The 15,990-nt window shown below is 55.5% G+C and overlaps 3 protein-coding genes across 3 annotated transcripts; 2 read left to right on the top strand and 1 right to left on the bottom strand.

The window, feature by feature from the left end:
* Positions 1-323: 323 nt before the first annotated feature.
* Positions 324-2,471, top strand: BDP81DRAFT_321169 (histone acetyltransferase subunit 3; the record flags this gene model as incomplete). Its single annotated transcript, XM_060584587.1, has 2 exons — positions 324-792; positions 961-2,471. 2 exons carry the CDS (start codon positions 324-326, stop codon positions 2,469-2,471), a joined length of 1,980 nt encoding a protein of 659 aa, XP_060444577.1.
* Positions 2,472-3,551: 1,080 nt separating this feature from the next.
* On the top strand, positions 3,552-7,188 carry BDP81DRAFT_428795 (urease). The gene is made up of 5 exons (XM_060590459.1): positions 3,552-3,924; positions 4,033-4,119; positions 4,192-5,378; positions 5,442-6,333; positions 6,419-7,188. The coding sequence occupies exons 1-5, from the start codon at positions 3,904-3,906 to the stop codon at positions 6,737-6,739; spliced, it is 2,508 nt and encodes an 835-aa protein (XP_060444576.1). The 5' UTR covers positions 3,552-3,903; the 3' UTR covers positions 6,740-7,188.
* Positions 7,189-7,473: 285 nt separating this feature from the next.
* Positions 7,474-9,764, bottom strand: BDP81DRAFT_428791 (HMG box protein). Its single transcript, XM_060590458.1, has 2 exons — positions 9,326-9,764; positions 7,474-8,788 (listed from the first exon to the last, which is right to left on the bottom strand). Exons 1-2 carry the CDS (start codon positions 9,470-9,472, stop codon positions 7,943-7,945), a joined length of 993 nt encoding a protein of 330 aa, XP_060444575.1. The 5' UTR covers positions 9,473-9,764; the 3' UTR covers positions 7,474-7,942.
* Positions 9,765-15,990: the final 6,226 nt, after the last annotated feature.

Raw genomic sequence — 15,990 nt, 5'->3', positions numbered from 1 at the left:
GCGCTGACGGAGCACTTTCCACATGTACCTACCTTCCCCCAGACTTCCGCGGGTACCTTAACCCCAGGGTGCGCGCAACGAGCTCGGGCGATTCGACCCATACTTCCGCGACCGGTGACCAATCCAGTAAGCAGGTTGGGCGTACCTTACCGATACAGGGCGGCGCGATCTCGAGTGCCATTCAGTTGACGCTTGACATCAAAGGCCCAACCTTCACTTCGACATATCAGGTTCATCTCAAACCTTGACAAGGACGACGCGCAAGCTTCAACCTCATCAAAAGCCAGACCGCACCTGAGAGCGCCCATCACAGGCTGCCCGCGATGCCGCCTGCTGCGAGCCAAAAGGGCACCGGCAAGAAAGCCGGGCCCGGTGCTATGCGACAGCGCAGCCGCAACACGACCCCGAGCTCCGTCGTGCCCTCCGCCAACCTGCCCCCTATCGAAGCTGTCGACACCGAGTATCTCGAGCTACGCGTCGAGCAGTTCCGTAACCTCAACTACGATGATCTCGTAGACCAAGGCGCCTCCAATGCCGTCATGCCTGACTCCAAGAGTCTCGATGGCATGATTGCCCGCCTACAGCGCCTGCAGGAAACCATCGACAGACGAAGCAACTTCTGCGATAGGGGTATGCGCATATTAGCCAGCACGCGCAAGCAATACGTTGACGTCGACGAGCCCGCTGAACCCGCCGCGAAGGCCGAGGGCGACGGCAAGAAGACGGGCAAGACCAACAAGAAGAAGAGAAAGGCGGCCGATACCCTGGCACCACCCCAGGAAGGGGGAGTCGGTAGGTCACTACCCTTCTTTGGCCCTGTGCGGTCTAGTGCTCTTTCACGCTTTTTCTTGGTTTGTTCGTGGGGCATGGGATGCTCACCGAAAGCTCACCTCGTCACCGCACGACTAACCTGGATTCCTCGTATTTAAATTCGAGTACTGACCTCGCCTGCTACCACAGAGCGATCATCCCCGCTTAGGGAATCCACTAAACCACGAAAGCTTTCGCGCGACTCGGCCAGTTCTTCCCTGTCACCCGTCGCGCCTGCAACACCATCAGCAATGGAAGTCGACGAGAAGAAGAAGAAAAAAGAAGAGGCCGAAGAGGAGGAGGAGGAGGAGGAGGAGGAGAGTTCGGAAGACGAGGGCGCGCCGCCCAAAAAAGCCCAACCCGCTGCGCACACCTTCGGCGACGATCCCTCCACGTTCCCCGATCCGACCGTCTACGAAATTCGCCCGACACACCCAGGCATGCCAGAGGACGAGATGAAGGAAATCTTCTCCGTCGCCGTCTTCCCAAAGACTGATCTGGCGGATCTCATCGCTGGCGATCCCCCCGACAAGGATTTCAGTAGTGCCAAGCCCACGAACCAGATCAGCTTTTCCACCTTCTCGACCTACATGGAACCCTACTTCCGGCCTTTTGCTGAAGAAGACCTCGGCTTCCTTCGAGAGCGCGGTGATCGCGTCACACCTTTCCACATGCCCAAGAGAGGCAAGAAGCACTACACTGAGATCTGGCAAGAGGAGGATGGCGCCATGGCACTCGACAAGCCTCAGGGTGCGCGCGAACAGTTGGCGCCCAATCAGGCTCGTGGTGCGATTGACAACATGGACGACGAGGTTGCCGAGACCGATAAACTCTCTGTCGGCTCTTTGTTGTCGCGGCTGATGCAGGCGATGCGACCCGAGAACCGACCCCAGGCGGACGAAGAGAAAGCACCCAACGGTGTCACCAACGGAGATACTGTCATGAATGGCGGCAGCGTCAATGGAGAAAATGGAGATACACAGCAGAGCTTCGTCGACGATAAGGGCCCACCGACTGTGCCGCCTGCATCTTTCATGCCCGAGTCGAATTCGGAGGCATGGAAGAAAGCTTCGCATCCCAAGTTGGAGTACACCCAAGTCGATGAACGAATCAAGCAGGAACTGAAGCACATCGGCTTCCTTCCCCAGGAAGGCAACTTCGAGACAGAGTACGACGGCGCATTCGACGATGAAGTGGCAGCACGACTGCGCTTGCTGCAGGGTCGCCTGCGGGAGCAAATGCTCATCAACGGCGCTCGCAAGTCTCGACTCACGGAACTCGTCAAGGAGCGCATGGCGCACCAAGAATACCAGACAATTCTGGAGGATCTCGACACACAAGTGCAGGCTGCCTATCTCAAGCGAACCCGCACAATGGGCAAGAGCAAGAAGAACAAGAGACCTGGCGGTGCTGGAGGAGGCAGCCACGCGGTTGGCGGTGCGGCTGGTATGGCGAGACCAGGCATCGGCGACATGACCAAGACCTTGATGGAGCGCCGGAAGCGCTGGATCGATACTATAGGATCTGTATTCGACGACGAAAGCCTGGGCAAGGTGCCGCGTGGCTCAGATCCCGAATCCTCCATCTTCAAGGCTCCTGTCATGGCTGATCTGATGAAGAAAGAGAAGTCGCAGTGGGACGAGGAAGTCGAGGAGGAGTAAGGTATTCAGCTCACCCGGCTGAGGAAAAACGGATGATTGTCAATATGTCATGACTAGCACTGGTACATGTTTTGGTACGGTTCTGGGTTCTCGGTTTTGGGAGGTAAAACTTTGGAGTGGCAGTCGATGTTTTGGACTGGACTCGGTGGACGGCGTTAGGAACAGCATAGAGGACTGGATGTGATGAGGCCTTGTCCTTGAGTTGATGAGGCTAGCCTGTAGCCAGATCAATACTTGGTTGTGTTAATGAAGAAACTGAGATACCAATATTTCCCTTCGTAATATGAGGCCATAGTCGTCATCAGTTGAAGCACAGCAACTAGGTTTCGCCCGATGCCTGGGTGCTTTTCTTTAAGTCTAAGTGGGCAGACAACTTTACTCTAAGGCCAGCCATGTTGAGCTGACCCCGTCGCTTTCTTCGAAATGTCAGAGGCAGACTAGTTAGACACGATTCTCATGAACCGTGAAGATGTAGTTCTCTGAGTATTCGGATATCCGCCTGTAAACGCGCTTGACCCTCCTCACACCTAGACCACCACTGCTCAAAACCACACGATGAAAACACTAGCAAGGTCTCTCGACATAGACTACCTGAGCTACGGTGCTCTCCACTGGTCTCGAGAGCACCTCTGTTCACGCTGCCGGTGCAGAGCGAGGCTATGATATACAAACCAGCGTCCTCCGCATCCCGGCCCACCTCGGTTTCTTCTCAAAAAGGACAGACGAAGATTTGAGAAGTTACGGACTTGTGATAGTACCGCATAATTGCAGTTCCCTGGTGTGAGTGGTGATGTATGTCTGAGTACTAAGTTGTGGCATACAGTTTTGGTTCGTCTTCACATGAAGAGCCTCAAAGTTGGGAGGTCACTCTAGGATTATGACGGTAGTCGTAGTCTCGAGATCAACATGTCCTGATGAGACGTCTAGACATCCCCGCGATGTTGAGCAACGGCACTTGAAGCGGCTCGGTGGAACGGCATGGGAGTTTACGGATACAGCATTGGGGTTCATAAGGTAAGGTAGTTCTTCTTTGGTTAGCTTATCGCCTAAAATTGGACGTAATGCCTATTAGACAAACGAGAGTATTGTATTGGTCCGCGGGCGGTTTGGCAGTCACTTTCTCGGGGACCTTCCTTGTGCGGGGTAGTGGAGGGCCAATCAAGCTTCCATTTAGAGGGGACGTATCCCAAGCAGCCGGGCCTTATCATCATCCCACCTTTTTCGCAGGTGGCCGCCGGTCCAGGCCCGTGGGCGGCGCAAACGGCCGCTCTCTCACTATCGAAGACGGCCACCTGCCTGTAATGTCTGAACTACCCTTTTGGTGCCAGCGAGTCTTCTAAACCCGTAATCTGTGGTTTTTCTTCTCACCAACACCTACAACAGCTCATGAAGACGAGTTTATCTGGCTGAGAGTCACCAACAATCTGCCAGGATGCATCTCGTCCCCAAGGAGGTTTGTACTCTTATCCATTTTGCCCAAAGTTTCCCTCTTACACATCCCTGTCGCCTTGGCGGGATTTGGTAGAGACAGCAGTGTTAACGCGGGACGTCGTGATTGTAGCTCGATAAGCTCGTCATCTCTCAATTAGGCTCCCTGGCACAGCGGCGGCTTGCCCGGGGCGTCAAATTGAACCACTCTGAAGCAACGGTATGAATACCTCTTCTTGCGGTGCTATCGCCGCACTCAAAGTTCGTATGCACTAACACGACTCAACCACAGGCACTCATCGCCAGCAACTTGCAAGAGCTCATCCGCGATGGTAACCACACCGTGGCCGACCTCATGAGCTTGGGTGCTACCATGCTAGGGAGGAGGCATGTGCTCCCCTCAGTCTGTAGTACCCTCCATGAGATCCAGGTCGAGGGCACCTTTCCCTCAGGGACCTACCTCGTGACTGTCCACAACCCCATCGCGACGGACGATGGAGACCTAGCACGCGCCTTATACGGCAGCTTTCTTCCCGTGCCCAGCAATGACCTCTTCTCGATGCCCGAAGTCGCGGCGTACGAGCCCAAGAAGGCACCCGGCGCCGTCGTCACCGCGGTGCGCAAGGTTGCGCTTAATGAGAAGCGCAACCGCATCAGGCTCAGGGTGAAGAGCAAGGGTGACCGCCCCATCCAGGTCGGCTCGCACTATCACTTCATCGAGACGAACCCGCAGCTCGAGTTTGACCGCGAGAAGTCGTACGGCTACCGGCTGGATATTCCCGCCGGAACTTCGGTACGTTTCGAGCCCGGTGATGTGAAGACGGTGACTCTCGTCGAGATTGGAGGCCACAAGGTCATCCGCGGCGGCAACAAGCTCGCCTCGGGTGGCGTCGAGCTCTGGCGCGCAAAGGAGATTGTAGAGAAGCTTCAGCTGGCCGGGTTCGCCCACGCACCGGAGCCCGAGGCCGTCATGAACTTTGCCGAGGTCTACCAGATGGAGAGGGCGGCGTACGCGACAATGTTCGGTCCCACCGTGGACGACCTGGTCCGGCTCGGCACCACCGACCTCTGGATCAAGGTGGAGAAGGACTTCACTGTGTACGGCGACGAGTGTAAGTTTGGCGGCGGCAAGACGTTGAGAGAAGGTATGGGCCAGGCGACGGGGCGGCCGGACTCAGAGTCTCTGGATATGGTCGTCACCAACGCCCTCATTGTTGACTGGACGGGCATCTACAAGGCCGACATTGGTGTAAAGGACGGTATGATTGTGGGTATTGGAAAGGCGGGTAACCCAGACGTCATGGACGGCGTGACACCGAACATGGTTGTCGGCAGCTGTACGGATGTCGTCGCTGGCGAGGGCAAGATTATCACTGCCGGCGGCATTGATACTCATATCCACTTCATCTGTCCACAACAAGCAAACGAGGCCGTCGCGTCAGGTATCACCACCATGCTTGGAGGTGGCACGGGACCAAGGTAAGAGAGCATTCCCCTGGATAGCAAGTCAGCTTGTTCCGTCGACTGACCAACCCCCTATAGTGCCGGCACGAGCGCCACAACCTGCACGCCCGGCAAGAACTACATGCGTGAGATGCTCCAGGCCTGCGACACTTTGCCCCTGAACATTGGCATCACGGGTAAGGGCAACGACTCGGCGCCCGAGGCCCTGCGCGACCAGGTCATCGCCGGCGCCTGTGGCCTCAAGCTCCACGAGGACTGGGGCACCACGCCCGCGGCCATCGACACGTGTCTCAGCGTCTGCGACGAGCTCGATGTGCAGTGCCTCATCCACACCGACACGCTCAACGAGTCCGGATTCGTCGAGTCCACCATCAACGCCTTTGCCGGGCGCACCATCCACACCTACCACACGGAGGGCGCCGGCGGCGGCCACGCGCCCGACATCATCTCCGTCGTCGAGCATCCCAACGTCCTGCCGTCGTCGACGAACCCGACGCGGCCCTACACCCGCAACACCCTGGACGAGCACCTCGACATGCTCATGGTCTGCCACCACCTCTCCAAGAACATCCCCGAGGACGTCGCTTTCGCCGAGTCGCGCATCCGCGCCGAGACCATTGCCGCCGAGGACGTCCTCCACGACCTGGGCGCCATCAGCATGATGTCGTCCGACTCGCAGGCCATGGGCCGCTGCGGCGAGGTCGTCCTCCGCACCTGGAACACGGCGCACAAGAACAAGGTCCAGCGCGGGTTCCTGCCCGAGGATGAGGGGACGGGCGCCGACAACTTCCGCGTCAAGCGCTATGTGAGCAAGTATACCATCAACCCGGCCGTCGCGCAGGGGTTCGGCCATCTGGTGGGCAGCATCGAGGTCGGAAAGCTTGCGGACTTGGTGGTCTGGGACCCGGCGTGGTTCGGCACGAAGCCGAATCTCGTCATCAAGAGCGGTCTCATCGCGTCCGCGCAAATGGTAAGTCTCTCCCTCCCTCTCGCTCTTTTGATCTCATAAATTTCATCGAGACAAAACAAAAGCACCGACTAACCAATCCTCTCAGGGCGACCCCAACGCCTCCATCCCGACAGTCCAACCCATCATCGCGCGCCCCATGTTCGCGCCCCTCGTGCCGGCCTCGTCGGTTCTCTTCGTCTCAGCCGCCTCCATCGCCTCGGGCGCCATCGCGTCGTACGGCCTCCGGAAGCGCGTCGAGGCCGTCAAGGGGTGCCGCACGGTCGGCAAGAAGGACATGCGGTTCAACGACAGCATGCCGCGGATGAGGGTCGACCCGGAGAGCTACACCGTCGAGGCGGACGGGGAAGTGTGCACCGCCGAGCCGTCTGATACGCTTCCCTTGACGCAGGCGTTTTACGTCTACTGAGGAGGATGATGATAATGGTGGATTTTCTGGTGTCGAGAGATCGTTTTCGACGGATATCGGAAATGGGATTTTGAGAAGTTTGGTGTTGTCGAGAAGATGAAGAAATTTTGATGAGAGGTAGCATTGGGTTGAGTCGTTGTGAGGGGAAAGGAGAAACATTTCAAAGCATGGCGGCATACGGGCGGGAGCTGGGATGGGATTATTTGGGGGTTTATTATTAATGACACATGAGAGAAGCTACCTTATGACAGGTTTCAAAAACAAAAAGCAATACAGCATTTATCTATTTCATGACTAAATCGGAACATCTGAACTCGAGACGTTGGGTAAAAAGTCTTGGCTGTCGTTCTGATAGAGTAATGCCAATACCCACCACCTCTCTATGCCCAGATGATCGAAAGGCAGATTCACCTTGAGATACTTACTAGTGAATGCTATCCAACCCGCGAGCTTTAAAGATACATGGGATATCTGTAGGCCTCCTTCAAGCTCTCAATCTGATGGGCCAAAAAAACAAGAAGAGAAGATGCCTACTCTTGGCAGGTGTTTTGGTTACTGTCCACATTCTCATATAACTTGGGAACTCATCCATCATCGGTTATATGTCCAAGATCCAAGAGGGAGGGGGCATGAAGTGAGCCTAGGTGCGAGGAACATTTTCTCAAGGCAACATACGCTCTAACCCGTAACCCGTCTTACGATTTCACTTCACTCTTTATTGGAGGCAAGCAGGATCAATGTTAAAAATCAAGATTGTTGATTCTCATGTCCATCATTATACATACAGGACTAACTGAAAACAAGCAAAGCCAGCCCAAACCGAAAGCCCATTGGATCCATAAACCGCCCACCTCAAGTTGAGGCGGTTTGTATCCTCTCACACACACGCACATATCCGTTGGAAAACCATCCCAATACCGCACGCCTTGTGAAATCATACACACCGCGTGCGCAGCGCAGTACACGCAACGACCGAGGACCGAAGTAGATGTGGTCCTTCCTTTTTTTTCCCTCCAGTCCAGAATCCCTAACCCCCCAGTATATCTGCGCCAACATATGGACAGCGAAGAAGAAAAAAAAGGGGGGGGGAGGATCGACGACAAGCTGCCGCGCAACGAGGTATCATCTTTGCAAAAACCCAGAAACCTAGAAACAAGAAAAGAAAAGGCTAGAAGAAGGGTGGGGTTGAAAGAAGCAAAACGCTTAGTTCTTGCCCTTCTTCGCTCTGCCCTTCTTGGCAGGCTCCGCCGACTCGGTGGCGTCAGCGGCCTTGGTAGATGTGCGGCGGCGCTTCTTGTCAGGGCTTGCGGGAGTGGCAGCGGCCTTGGCCTCGGGCTCGGCAGCGGGGGTGGCAGTCTTGCGCTTGCGGGTAGAGGCGGGCTTCTTAGGGGTCTTGACGGGGGCAGGGACTTCCTCCTCCTCTTCCTCTTCACCAGGAGCATCGACGGTGTTGGCCTGGTTAAGCTGCTCGGCGATGGCATCCTCGACATCGGGAACAACATCAACAGAGTTGACCTGGATGCTGTGCTCATCGGCGTAGCGGAGTGCGACATCGTCGTCCATGTTTCTGGCATCAAGGTTGCCACCCTGCTTGTAGGCGTGGACGCGAGCCTGATAGAGGCGGAGGTTGTACTGGTAGGCGCTGTTCCAGCCGGCCTTCTCCTGAGCGTTCATGGCCTTCCAGCGACGCTGACCCTCTTCCTGAACAGCACCCTTGGGGGCGGCATCACCGAGGTCGTTGGCGATTATGGGACGAGCGGTTTGCATGTACAGGAAGTAGGGAGTCAGGGGGCGCTTGGGAGCATTGGGGTCGTGGGTGCGCTTCTTGCGCTCCTTCTTCTCCTCAACAGGGGCAGGGTGGTAAGCGGGCTGGAGACCAAGGGCCAGGGGAGCAATGTTCTGGGCGGCGTGCTCCAAGGTGGCCATAGGGTGGTCAATGCCCGGGATACCCTCATGGGCAGGGTCGCCGAGAAGCAGGCTGGTCTGGCGGTAGTAGTCCTCGGAGAAGTTCTTGATCAACTCCAGGATGGTGATGAGGCGCTGGTGAACCTGGAAAGGGTGTTAGCATATTGTCTGATCAGGTATGTCTGAATAACAGGCAGTAAGATGTGTGAAGTGTGTAGCAGGGAGCGTATAGTGGGAAGAGCGCGAATGTAAGCTGAGCTGAGCTGAGCTCGAAGAGCTTCTGTGGGTCACAGCTCCCGCGACAGACGCGGGGTCACATTGGGCCATGTAAACAAAACGAGCACTCTGACGCAGCATGTTTGTGTTTTTCCCAGTGCCATTTTCTCGAAGCACATTTGGCTTATCAAATGTGCCCGACTTGTCTTTCACAGTTCCCAGCTGCATGTCTGAACAACAAGCACACGAGCACGTGACTGGCAATTCATGCCGAGAAACGCGTCGAAAAAATGGCAAGGCGATCAGATGCTCGAAGTCTGGTGGTAGTGAAAGCCAGTGATGACGCTGGCGCGTAATCGAGCCCATGCCACTTGGCCCGTGGTGGTGAACCGGGGAGCAAAGTAGGAAAAACAAAGCGGCGCGGAGTTGAGGTTGTGAGGGGATAGTGGAAATGGTGTCTCTTACCGAGTCGCGGACGCGAATGAAACCTTCGACATCAATGTGTCTCTGGGGGATCTGGAGGGGCTGCACGGGCTGAGCAGGCGCGACGGCAACGGCAGCGACGGGAGCGCTGGGGGTGGCGGCGAGGGCCTTCTTTGAGGGGCGAGGCATTGTGATGGTTGTGTTGTTGGTGGTTGTGGTGAGGTTGAGAGGATTTAGGGCCGATGGGCGCTGTAATCAAGTGCTGCTTTGACGCGACGATGGGGAATTGTCTCTTCGCTGGCGAGAGGCAAAAAGGTGCTGGTGTTTGGTGGAGTTTATTTTCTTCTCACACTTGAGGTGGCGCAAAGTGGAAGGGAAAGGGCGGTTGAGATTTGGGGGGTTTGGTGCCTGGGAAAGTGAAGAAATGGGGGAAAAGAGGGAAGGGGATGGGACGTTGGGGGGAGGGCCTGAGCCGAATATGTAGTGCAAACGGGGTGGGAGGGGTTTGGGAGTGATTTGGCACCTTTCGGGGGGGGCCAAGTGGGAAAGGGAAGAGGGGAATAAAAAAATTCAGGCACTTCGTTCTTGCCCGCCCCAAAAAAAAAAGTGAACTGGGCGAGTTTTGGGGGGCCTGCTCTGTCCCCCCCCCCTCCCCCCTCTTCTTTCTAGTTTCTACCTGTTCCATTCTCTTGCCCTGTCCTTTTTCTTGCCCAAGGCTCCAGCGGCAGCAGGCAATTCAGCCCAGGTAGCTTGCACGTTTATTCCCCTCTTTCCCGGTCTTCTTGCTGTTCCTGAATCCCCGGTGCTGCCGCTCCAGGTGTCGCCCGTGCCGCCAGACGGTTTATACGGTTTACCTCAATGGACGGGAGGCAATACCTTATTAGGTACCTTGCCTTAGGTATCTTACAAAGTCTCCACGCCTTCCGTCGTCTCTTGTCTACACTGGTGCCACCTATGGTAATAATGTAAACCTTCGTTCCCATTTTCCCACACTCTCTCTGCGCCAATATTGCCCTGAGGTGCCCGAATCCATCACCTGCGGCCTACCTTAGCAGCTCAGGTACCTTTGGCACCTTCCCTCAATCACATCATGCGACGCGCGAAAAAAGAGTGCCCGGTACCCCTGCAACTCCCAAGGGGATGCATCCACCTCAGCGCTGCTAATCAGTAATGGAAAACGAAAAAAGACCCTCCAGCCTGGCCCGATCAGTCTCGCCCACCTCAGCGCCTGCGCGCCCGGCCAAGCCAGAGGTTATGCCGCCTCAGCATCGTATTTTTGTGCACAAATGTGGCAAGCACACTGCCTCCACCAGACTCATTAAACTCTCAGGGCTTTCAGCGTTTTCCACTGCGCACGACGGGACGCTTCAATCCGCTCCATCAGGGCCATGAAGCAAAAAAGGCGACCGCTTTCGAGCAGAGAAAATACAGCGCCAGCCCACTCAGCTCCTGCCACCAGAAAAAGAGGCATGATAGTGACCATTTGAGCACACAATAAAGAGGCCACATGCAACAACTGGAGGCTCCAAGCTACAAGCTTTCCCTCCGCGTTCCGCCATTCCACTCCTCGTTCCCTTAGGTTACCTTACCTCGCCGAAAAAAGGTACCTACAAAAGGTACCGTTGGCAATCAGCTCCTCTCTCGGCATCGGCGCTCGTGTTGATTGCCGCCCAGCACAAATGGACTCGAGCAGCGAGCCTTGCGGGTTGTCTCTTTTCTGTACTTTGTTATTGTAAGCCAATGAACTGATTGTCGGAAACTCCTCTTTCTTGGGAGCAACGATATGCTTTTCTCGCTGCTACTATGTTTCTCGAGTTGTTCTGAGCATCTGCATGACTTATTCGTGGTCGTTGCGGACGCTGTAGTGCTCTAGTCGCGCTATCTGGTGTGCTGCTTCTCGCCATGATGCTCTGGCGGTACTCTCACTGTACTTTCAGCGGGGTGGTATTGGATGGTGACGGGATGCCTTGGAGTTTTTGCACTCTTTTTCTTCCTCCCTCGATGGCTGATTTTTGGTGACGGGCGCCCACATTTTCTGGCTGTGTGCAAGGTGCCATGACATACCTCGTCTCCCGTCATTTTAGCGGTACTGCCCTGTTGCCCAATGAGGGCCCTGCAATTGGGGCGTCTTCCTGCCCAGTGCCAGCCAGCAAGCTTCGGGTCCCGCCCGTTTTCCCAAGCCACCCGTGGGCCGCACTCAGGAGCATTGAGGAAAGAGCACAACACCCACGGCGCGCCTGCACTCTGTGCAGAAGGGGAGGAAAAACAATGACCGGGGGGAATGGGAACCCGACGGTGATTGCACCGCCCCCATCCCCGACCGACAATCTCTGACTCCCCTCACCCACACCACACACCGCACTCACTGACTCCCTCCTCTCCCTCTGTCAGTCTGTTCTCCATCGCCGGCTTGACAAGTTACCTACGGATACAGTGCTGTGCCCTCCAGGCCTTTAAAGCAGCAAGGCTTCTGGGGGATCGGGTACCTGCCCCTCCGCTGTGTCTGCCTGAAACTGACTGGGCACATCCAGTTCACTTCAGAGTCCAGACTCAGAGTCCTGGACTCGTAGCCTCGTAGGTACAGCAGCACCACATTACCGTACTATTCCGCCCCCCCCCGCAGTCTTCGACTCACTCTGGTCCCCGGGAACTTCTCGTTCTTCTCCTCGTCTCTTGTCCCCCGACAGCGGCCATTTTCTCAGGCCTTTCTCCACTGCTTTGCCCGACGATCCCTCATTGTCACCAACCTCAGAGCTTCCGGCCCCGTTATCGCAGCTGTGCTCTGCTGGCCTGCCTGAAGTCCTGGGCTCTCAGTCTGGACTCTACGCTGCCCGCCCAACACTCTCTTTCTTCCCACACTGAGCAGTTTCTCAGAACCCGAGTTCAGACTCGACAGCCAGGACGCTGAAAGCCTACTCCAGCCGAGGCCCCTCGTCTTTTCTTCCCAAAACACGGGTACCTTCGGCCAAGTAACAGGAACCCAGTCACACTCAGTGAGGTGGTCCTGTCAGGCACTGACTTGGTGAATACTCGCACCGCCGCCGCTCTTCTCACACTTCGTTATCGTGTTGGCCTTTCAGCGGCCATCAGCCAAACGAGGGAGGGTGACGGTGTTCGCTGGACGCCCGAGGAAGCCCAGCTCAGAGGGTTCCCCGCCCACTCATGCTCAGGAGTTGCACCGAGCAGCTCGGGTTGAGTAAGGTATTCAACCTTAGCGACGACAGCGAGCACCTTTTGGCTCCGCCAGCTGTTTTCTCTGGTTCGCAGTCTCAGTTTCCGTGAGGCTATTTGCTCAGCACCATTATCCGCAGAGGGACCGTCTGTTTCCCGCCGTCACTCATCAAACCAGTACACACACCCATAGCCTGTCTTCGGATGCGAAGTTGCGATCACTTTCAGGTCACCTTACCCAGGGCACCGCAGTGTATTCTCATTCACAAGAGACTGTAACCAAGTTTCGTTGCTTCCATCTCTGTGACAGTCCGTCCACGCCATGTACACCTACCTACCTAGCTCCAGGAGCCTGCCTGGTCGGCAACGGCGGTGCTGCTAACGACCCTGAACCAACTGTCTAAGAGTCTGAGAGGAGTTCTTGCTGACAACCACTGGAAAGCGGAAAGACCATGCTTGAAGCCAGATGCTCCCGTCCAGACTCACTAAGCACCTAGAGAGCTTCCACAAGCTAGGTATGAGCAATGTGCCCTTGCCTATGGAAAGAATTCCTCTACAGCAGTCCTCTGGAGGATCACAGTCATCCTGTGGGATGCAATCACATTGAAACACTTGGTCAGGCGTTTAGGACTTTAGACATGATGCTGTTCAACCTTTGATATCTGCCCATACTCCCCAGAGCTTGGGGGCGGCTGCCACTGTTTTGAGGCCTTTCCGAACAAGGTGTCCAAGATCCATCTAGGCGACCATCCTTCTCTGGTCTTTTCTCGGGAGGTGCAACCCCGAGAGGACGACCACACGGTGCTCGTTCACCACCGGTGTCAAGCCCGCGATAGTTTACCCCAGAGGCACGAGAAACATCGATGATGCCTCGTCAACTGGCAGAACTCAAATATTCTCGCCACTATGGTCAAGACAGCGTGCCGGGTCTGTCGTGATAGCCGTATCAACACCCGAAGTACGGAGTGAACAAATTCAAACGCGTTGATGGACAGCTCGCCCATACGCTCCAAGTATATCAAAGCAACGGGGTCTCCTCCAGATACCGCTGAGGCCGCAGAATTGCTCCCAGTATGGTGTTATTACGAAGCACTAAATCTGGACGGCACACCGAGCCCAGACCGAAGATTTCGTCGGGTTATATCCTTAGTAGCTAAAGGCCGCCCACCGTTCACAGGAATAGGTTGGTTTCATGGCAAGGTAAGTAGAACTCTGTTTACTGAACAAAATATCAGGCTGTTCTTAGTCTAATTCTTGCATCGGTGAAAGACATTCAAGTCTTCGTTGCACGTAAAGTCACTACTAGAGTTGCGGGTGCCTTACATGAGAAGGAGCACCGAGTGCTACTGCTGCACGCGATTATCTGGCACATCAAGCCTTCGGCTTCTAGGCGGGTTGAGCAATGTTCACAATCACGACACGGCGTACGAGAAATAATGTGATCTCTGCTGAGCTAGCAGGTCTGAGCAGAAGAAGGGAGTGCGGACGAGACTATCCAGTTGCTAATACTCCGTAACTTGCTTCTGCTTTGGTGAGTTGCACCCCTGCGAGACGCTGATCAACGGCCGCCAACGCGTGTTTCTCGCCTAATCATAACATTCAGACGCGACTCCGTAGACGTTCTGTAACGGCCTGTCTCATGCCACCCTGGAGAACCGCAGAACCAACCGATCAGGCGCCCATCCGAAGCTGCTGCTGTCTCTGGAGGGGGTGCAAGGATGTCTCACATTGTCTACATAGTAGGTGGCCAGATCGACAGCTTGATATGTTTATTCAACTCATCGACAGCTATGGCTCCTACAAGAGCTATGACGGGGTAGCCCAGGTCCCCGCTTCCAGGCTGTTTTCTGAGCTGTCCAGTCTGAGCTTGAGGGACCGGTCAACATGAACGCGCAAGTATACTGCATCATCACCGGTACAAGTTTAGTGAGTTGTCTCGGGGGTAGAATGAGTAGAAGACGCTCTATCGACAATATGTTCTCACGAAATTGGCGATGGACAGTTGTAACAGTGTACCGCGACATGTTTCCTCGTCCTACGCGCCATGGCAGATGAGAATGAGGTGCAGCAAGCTTCTGTTACGGGTAGAGCTGTCGCCAATAGAAGGCCCAGAAAGTTGAGCGGCTGTTCCACAGTGGAAAGCTGAGCTCAGCCCCCCACCACAAAAAAAAAAAAAGTGACCCCTCTCCTCTCCGAGTCTCCTCTCCGAGTCTCCTCTCCTCCCCGTGACACAAGAAAGTTCCCAAGAGTTCCCTCATCCCCCGACCCCGCCGCCAGAAACCGGCCTGACCGCCAACCGTCTCATCCCGTTTTGAAACGAGGGTTCCCCCCCCCCATCGAAACTTGAGGTGACGACTGGCGGAGGAAGAAGGCAGTGGTCAGTGGTCACGGCCGGAGGCAGCCCAGCCCAGCCGCCAAACTTCCATTGGCAGCGGATCGGCCCCGGTGAGCGCCTCCACCCAGGTGCCAAAGACGACGTGGAACAGTGGAGGAGAGTGATGCGGAGTGAGAAGCAATCCAGCAATTTTCAAGTATCGAAATGCCCCTATGGATATTCTCGGTGCATTGATTAAGTTCGCCTCAGTTTCTTGCTTGGTTCCCTGTCTTCTGAGCGCTGGACAGAGCGTCAGCCAGATTGATTGCCTGCCTGATGACCCATCTGATCAGGGCATGCCAGTGTGATTCTGTTGTCAAGCGTTCGTATTCACTACATCGATGAAGAGCTGAGAAGCATACGCAAAAAGCGATGTGTATTCGTACTCATAGTAGTCATACGTATGGATCCCCCTCTCAAATTGACGCCAAGGATCTGGACAAGGCCGCAGCTTCCAATTCCCACTTCACTCAACGTTATCTGCACCTGCCCAAGTAACGACTCCAGCAATACTGGGTACCTCAAGACTCGGGTACCTACAGTAGAGAACTCATTGTCGGTGAGGGCTGCGCCATAATATAATTCATTGCACTTTGTCGCAGACATCCGAACTTTTCCCCTCTCTTCATTCAATTCAGATACTCGACCAAACTCAACATCGACAAAAAAAAAAACATCGGATATCCAAATCACCAGCCAAAAAACCACAACCGCGCCCTCTTCGCCGCAGGTTTATTTTCAGCTGGCCAAGGTCTTACCTGACGCGCGCCCGCACCCGCACGTCGGACAGTGAGCACCACCGTGAACCAGGCATCCCGAAAGGACTGACGATCAAGCTACCTTACCTTACCGAATCGAAATCCACACAGCTGCGTTGAGCTTGGTGCAGACCCCTGCCCCATTCGACCTGGCTTTCTCCCGTCACCGATACTTCGCTCTTGTATGTGTCCACCACCCATTTCCAAGGTACCGCGAACCCTCTCTGTCCCCAAACCCATGGCGCTACTGGCAGCCGTCCCCCTGTCTCTGATTCGAGCTCCCAATCGGCATCCGCAAGCCCCTCCATCACTGCCCACTGGCATTGGTGGGGGAAGCTCTTGGCAGCAGCTATCGCGCAGTAGTATGATGCCATGGCACCTTGGGGGGGGGCTTGGACCACAAA

This window comes from Colletotrichum phormii (genome assembly GCF_030913505.1).
Source record: "Colletotrichum phormii strain CBS 102054 chromosome Unknown BDP81scaffold_11, whole genome shotgun sequence".
NCBI lineage: Eukaryota > Fungi > Ascomycota > Sordariomycetes > Glomerellales > Glomerellaceae > Colletotrichum > Colletotrichum phormii.
The sequence above is the reverse complement of the archived record's forward strand: the minus strand, read 5'-3'. Positions and strand labels throughout refer to the sequence as shown.

Excerpts from the sequence above, each read along its gene's own strand:
- BDP81DRAFT_428795 (XM_060590459.1), top strand. The coding sequence starts at position 3,904 with ATGCATCTCGTCCCCAAGGAG. Across the intron at positions 3,925-4,032 it reads TGCATCTCGTCCCCAAGGAG|CTCGATAAGCTCGTCATCTC; the intron begins GTTTGTACTCTT and ends TCGTGATTGTAG. Across the intron at positions 5,379-5,441 it reads GGAGGTGGCACGGGACCAAG|TGCCGGCACGAGCGCCACAA; the intron begins GTAAGAGAGCAT and ends AACCCCCTATAG.
- BDP81DRAFT_428791 (XM_060590458.1), bottom strand. The coding sequence starts at position 9,472 with ATGCCTCGCCCCTCAAAGAAGGCCCTCGCCGCCACCCCCAGCGCTCCC. Across the intron at positions 8,789-9,325 it reads TCATTCGCGTCCGCGACTCG|GTTCACCAGCGCCTCATCAC; the intron begins GTAAGAGACACC and ends CACCCTTTCCAG.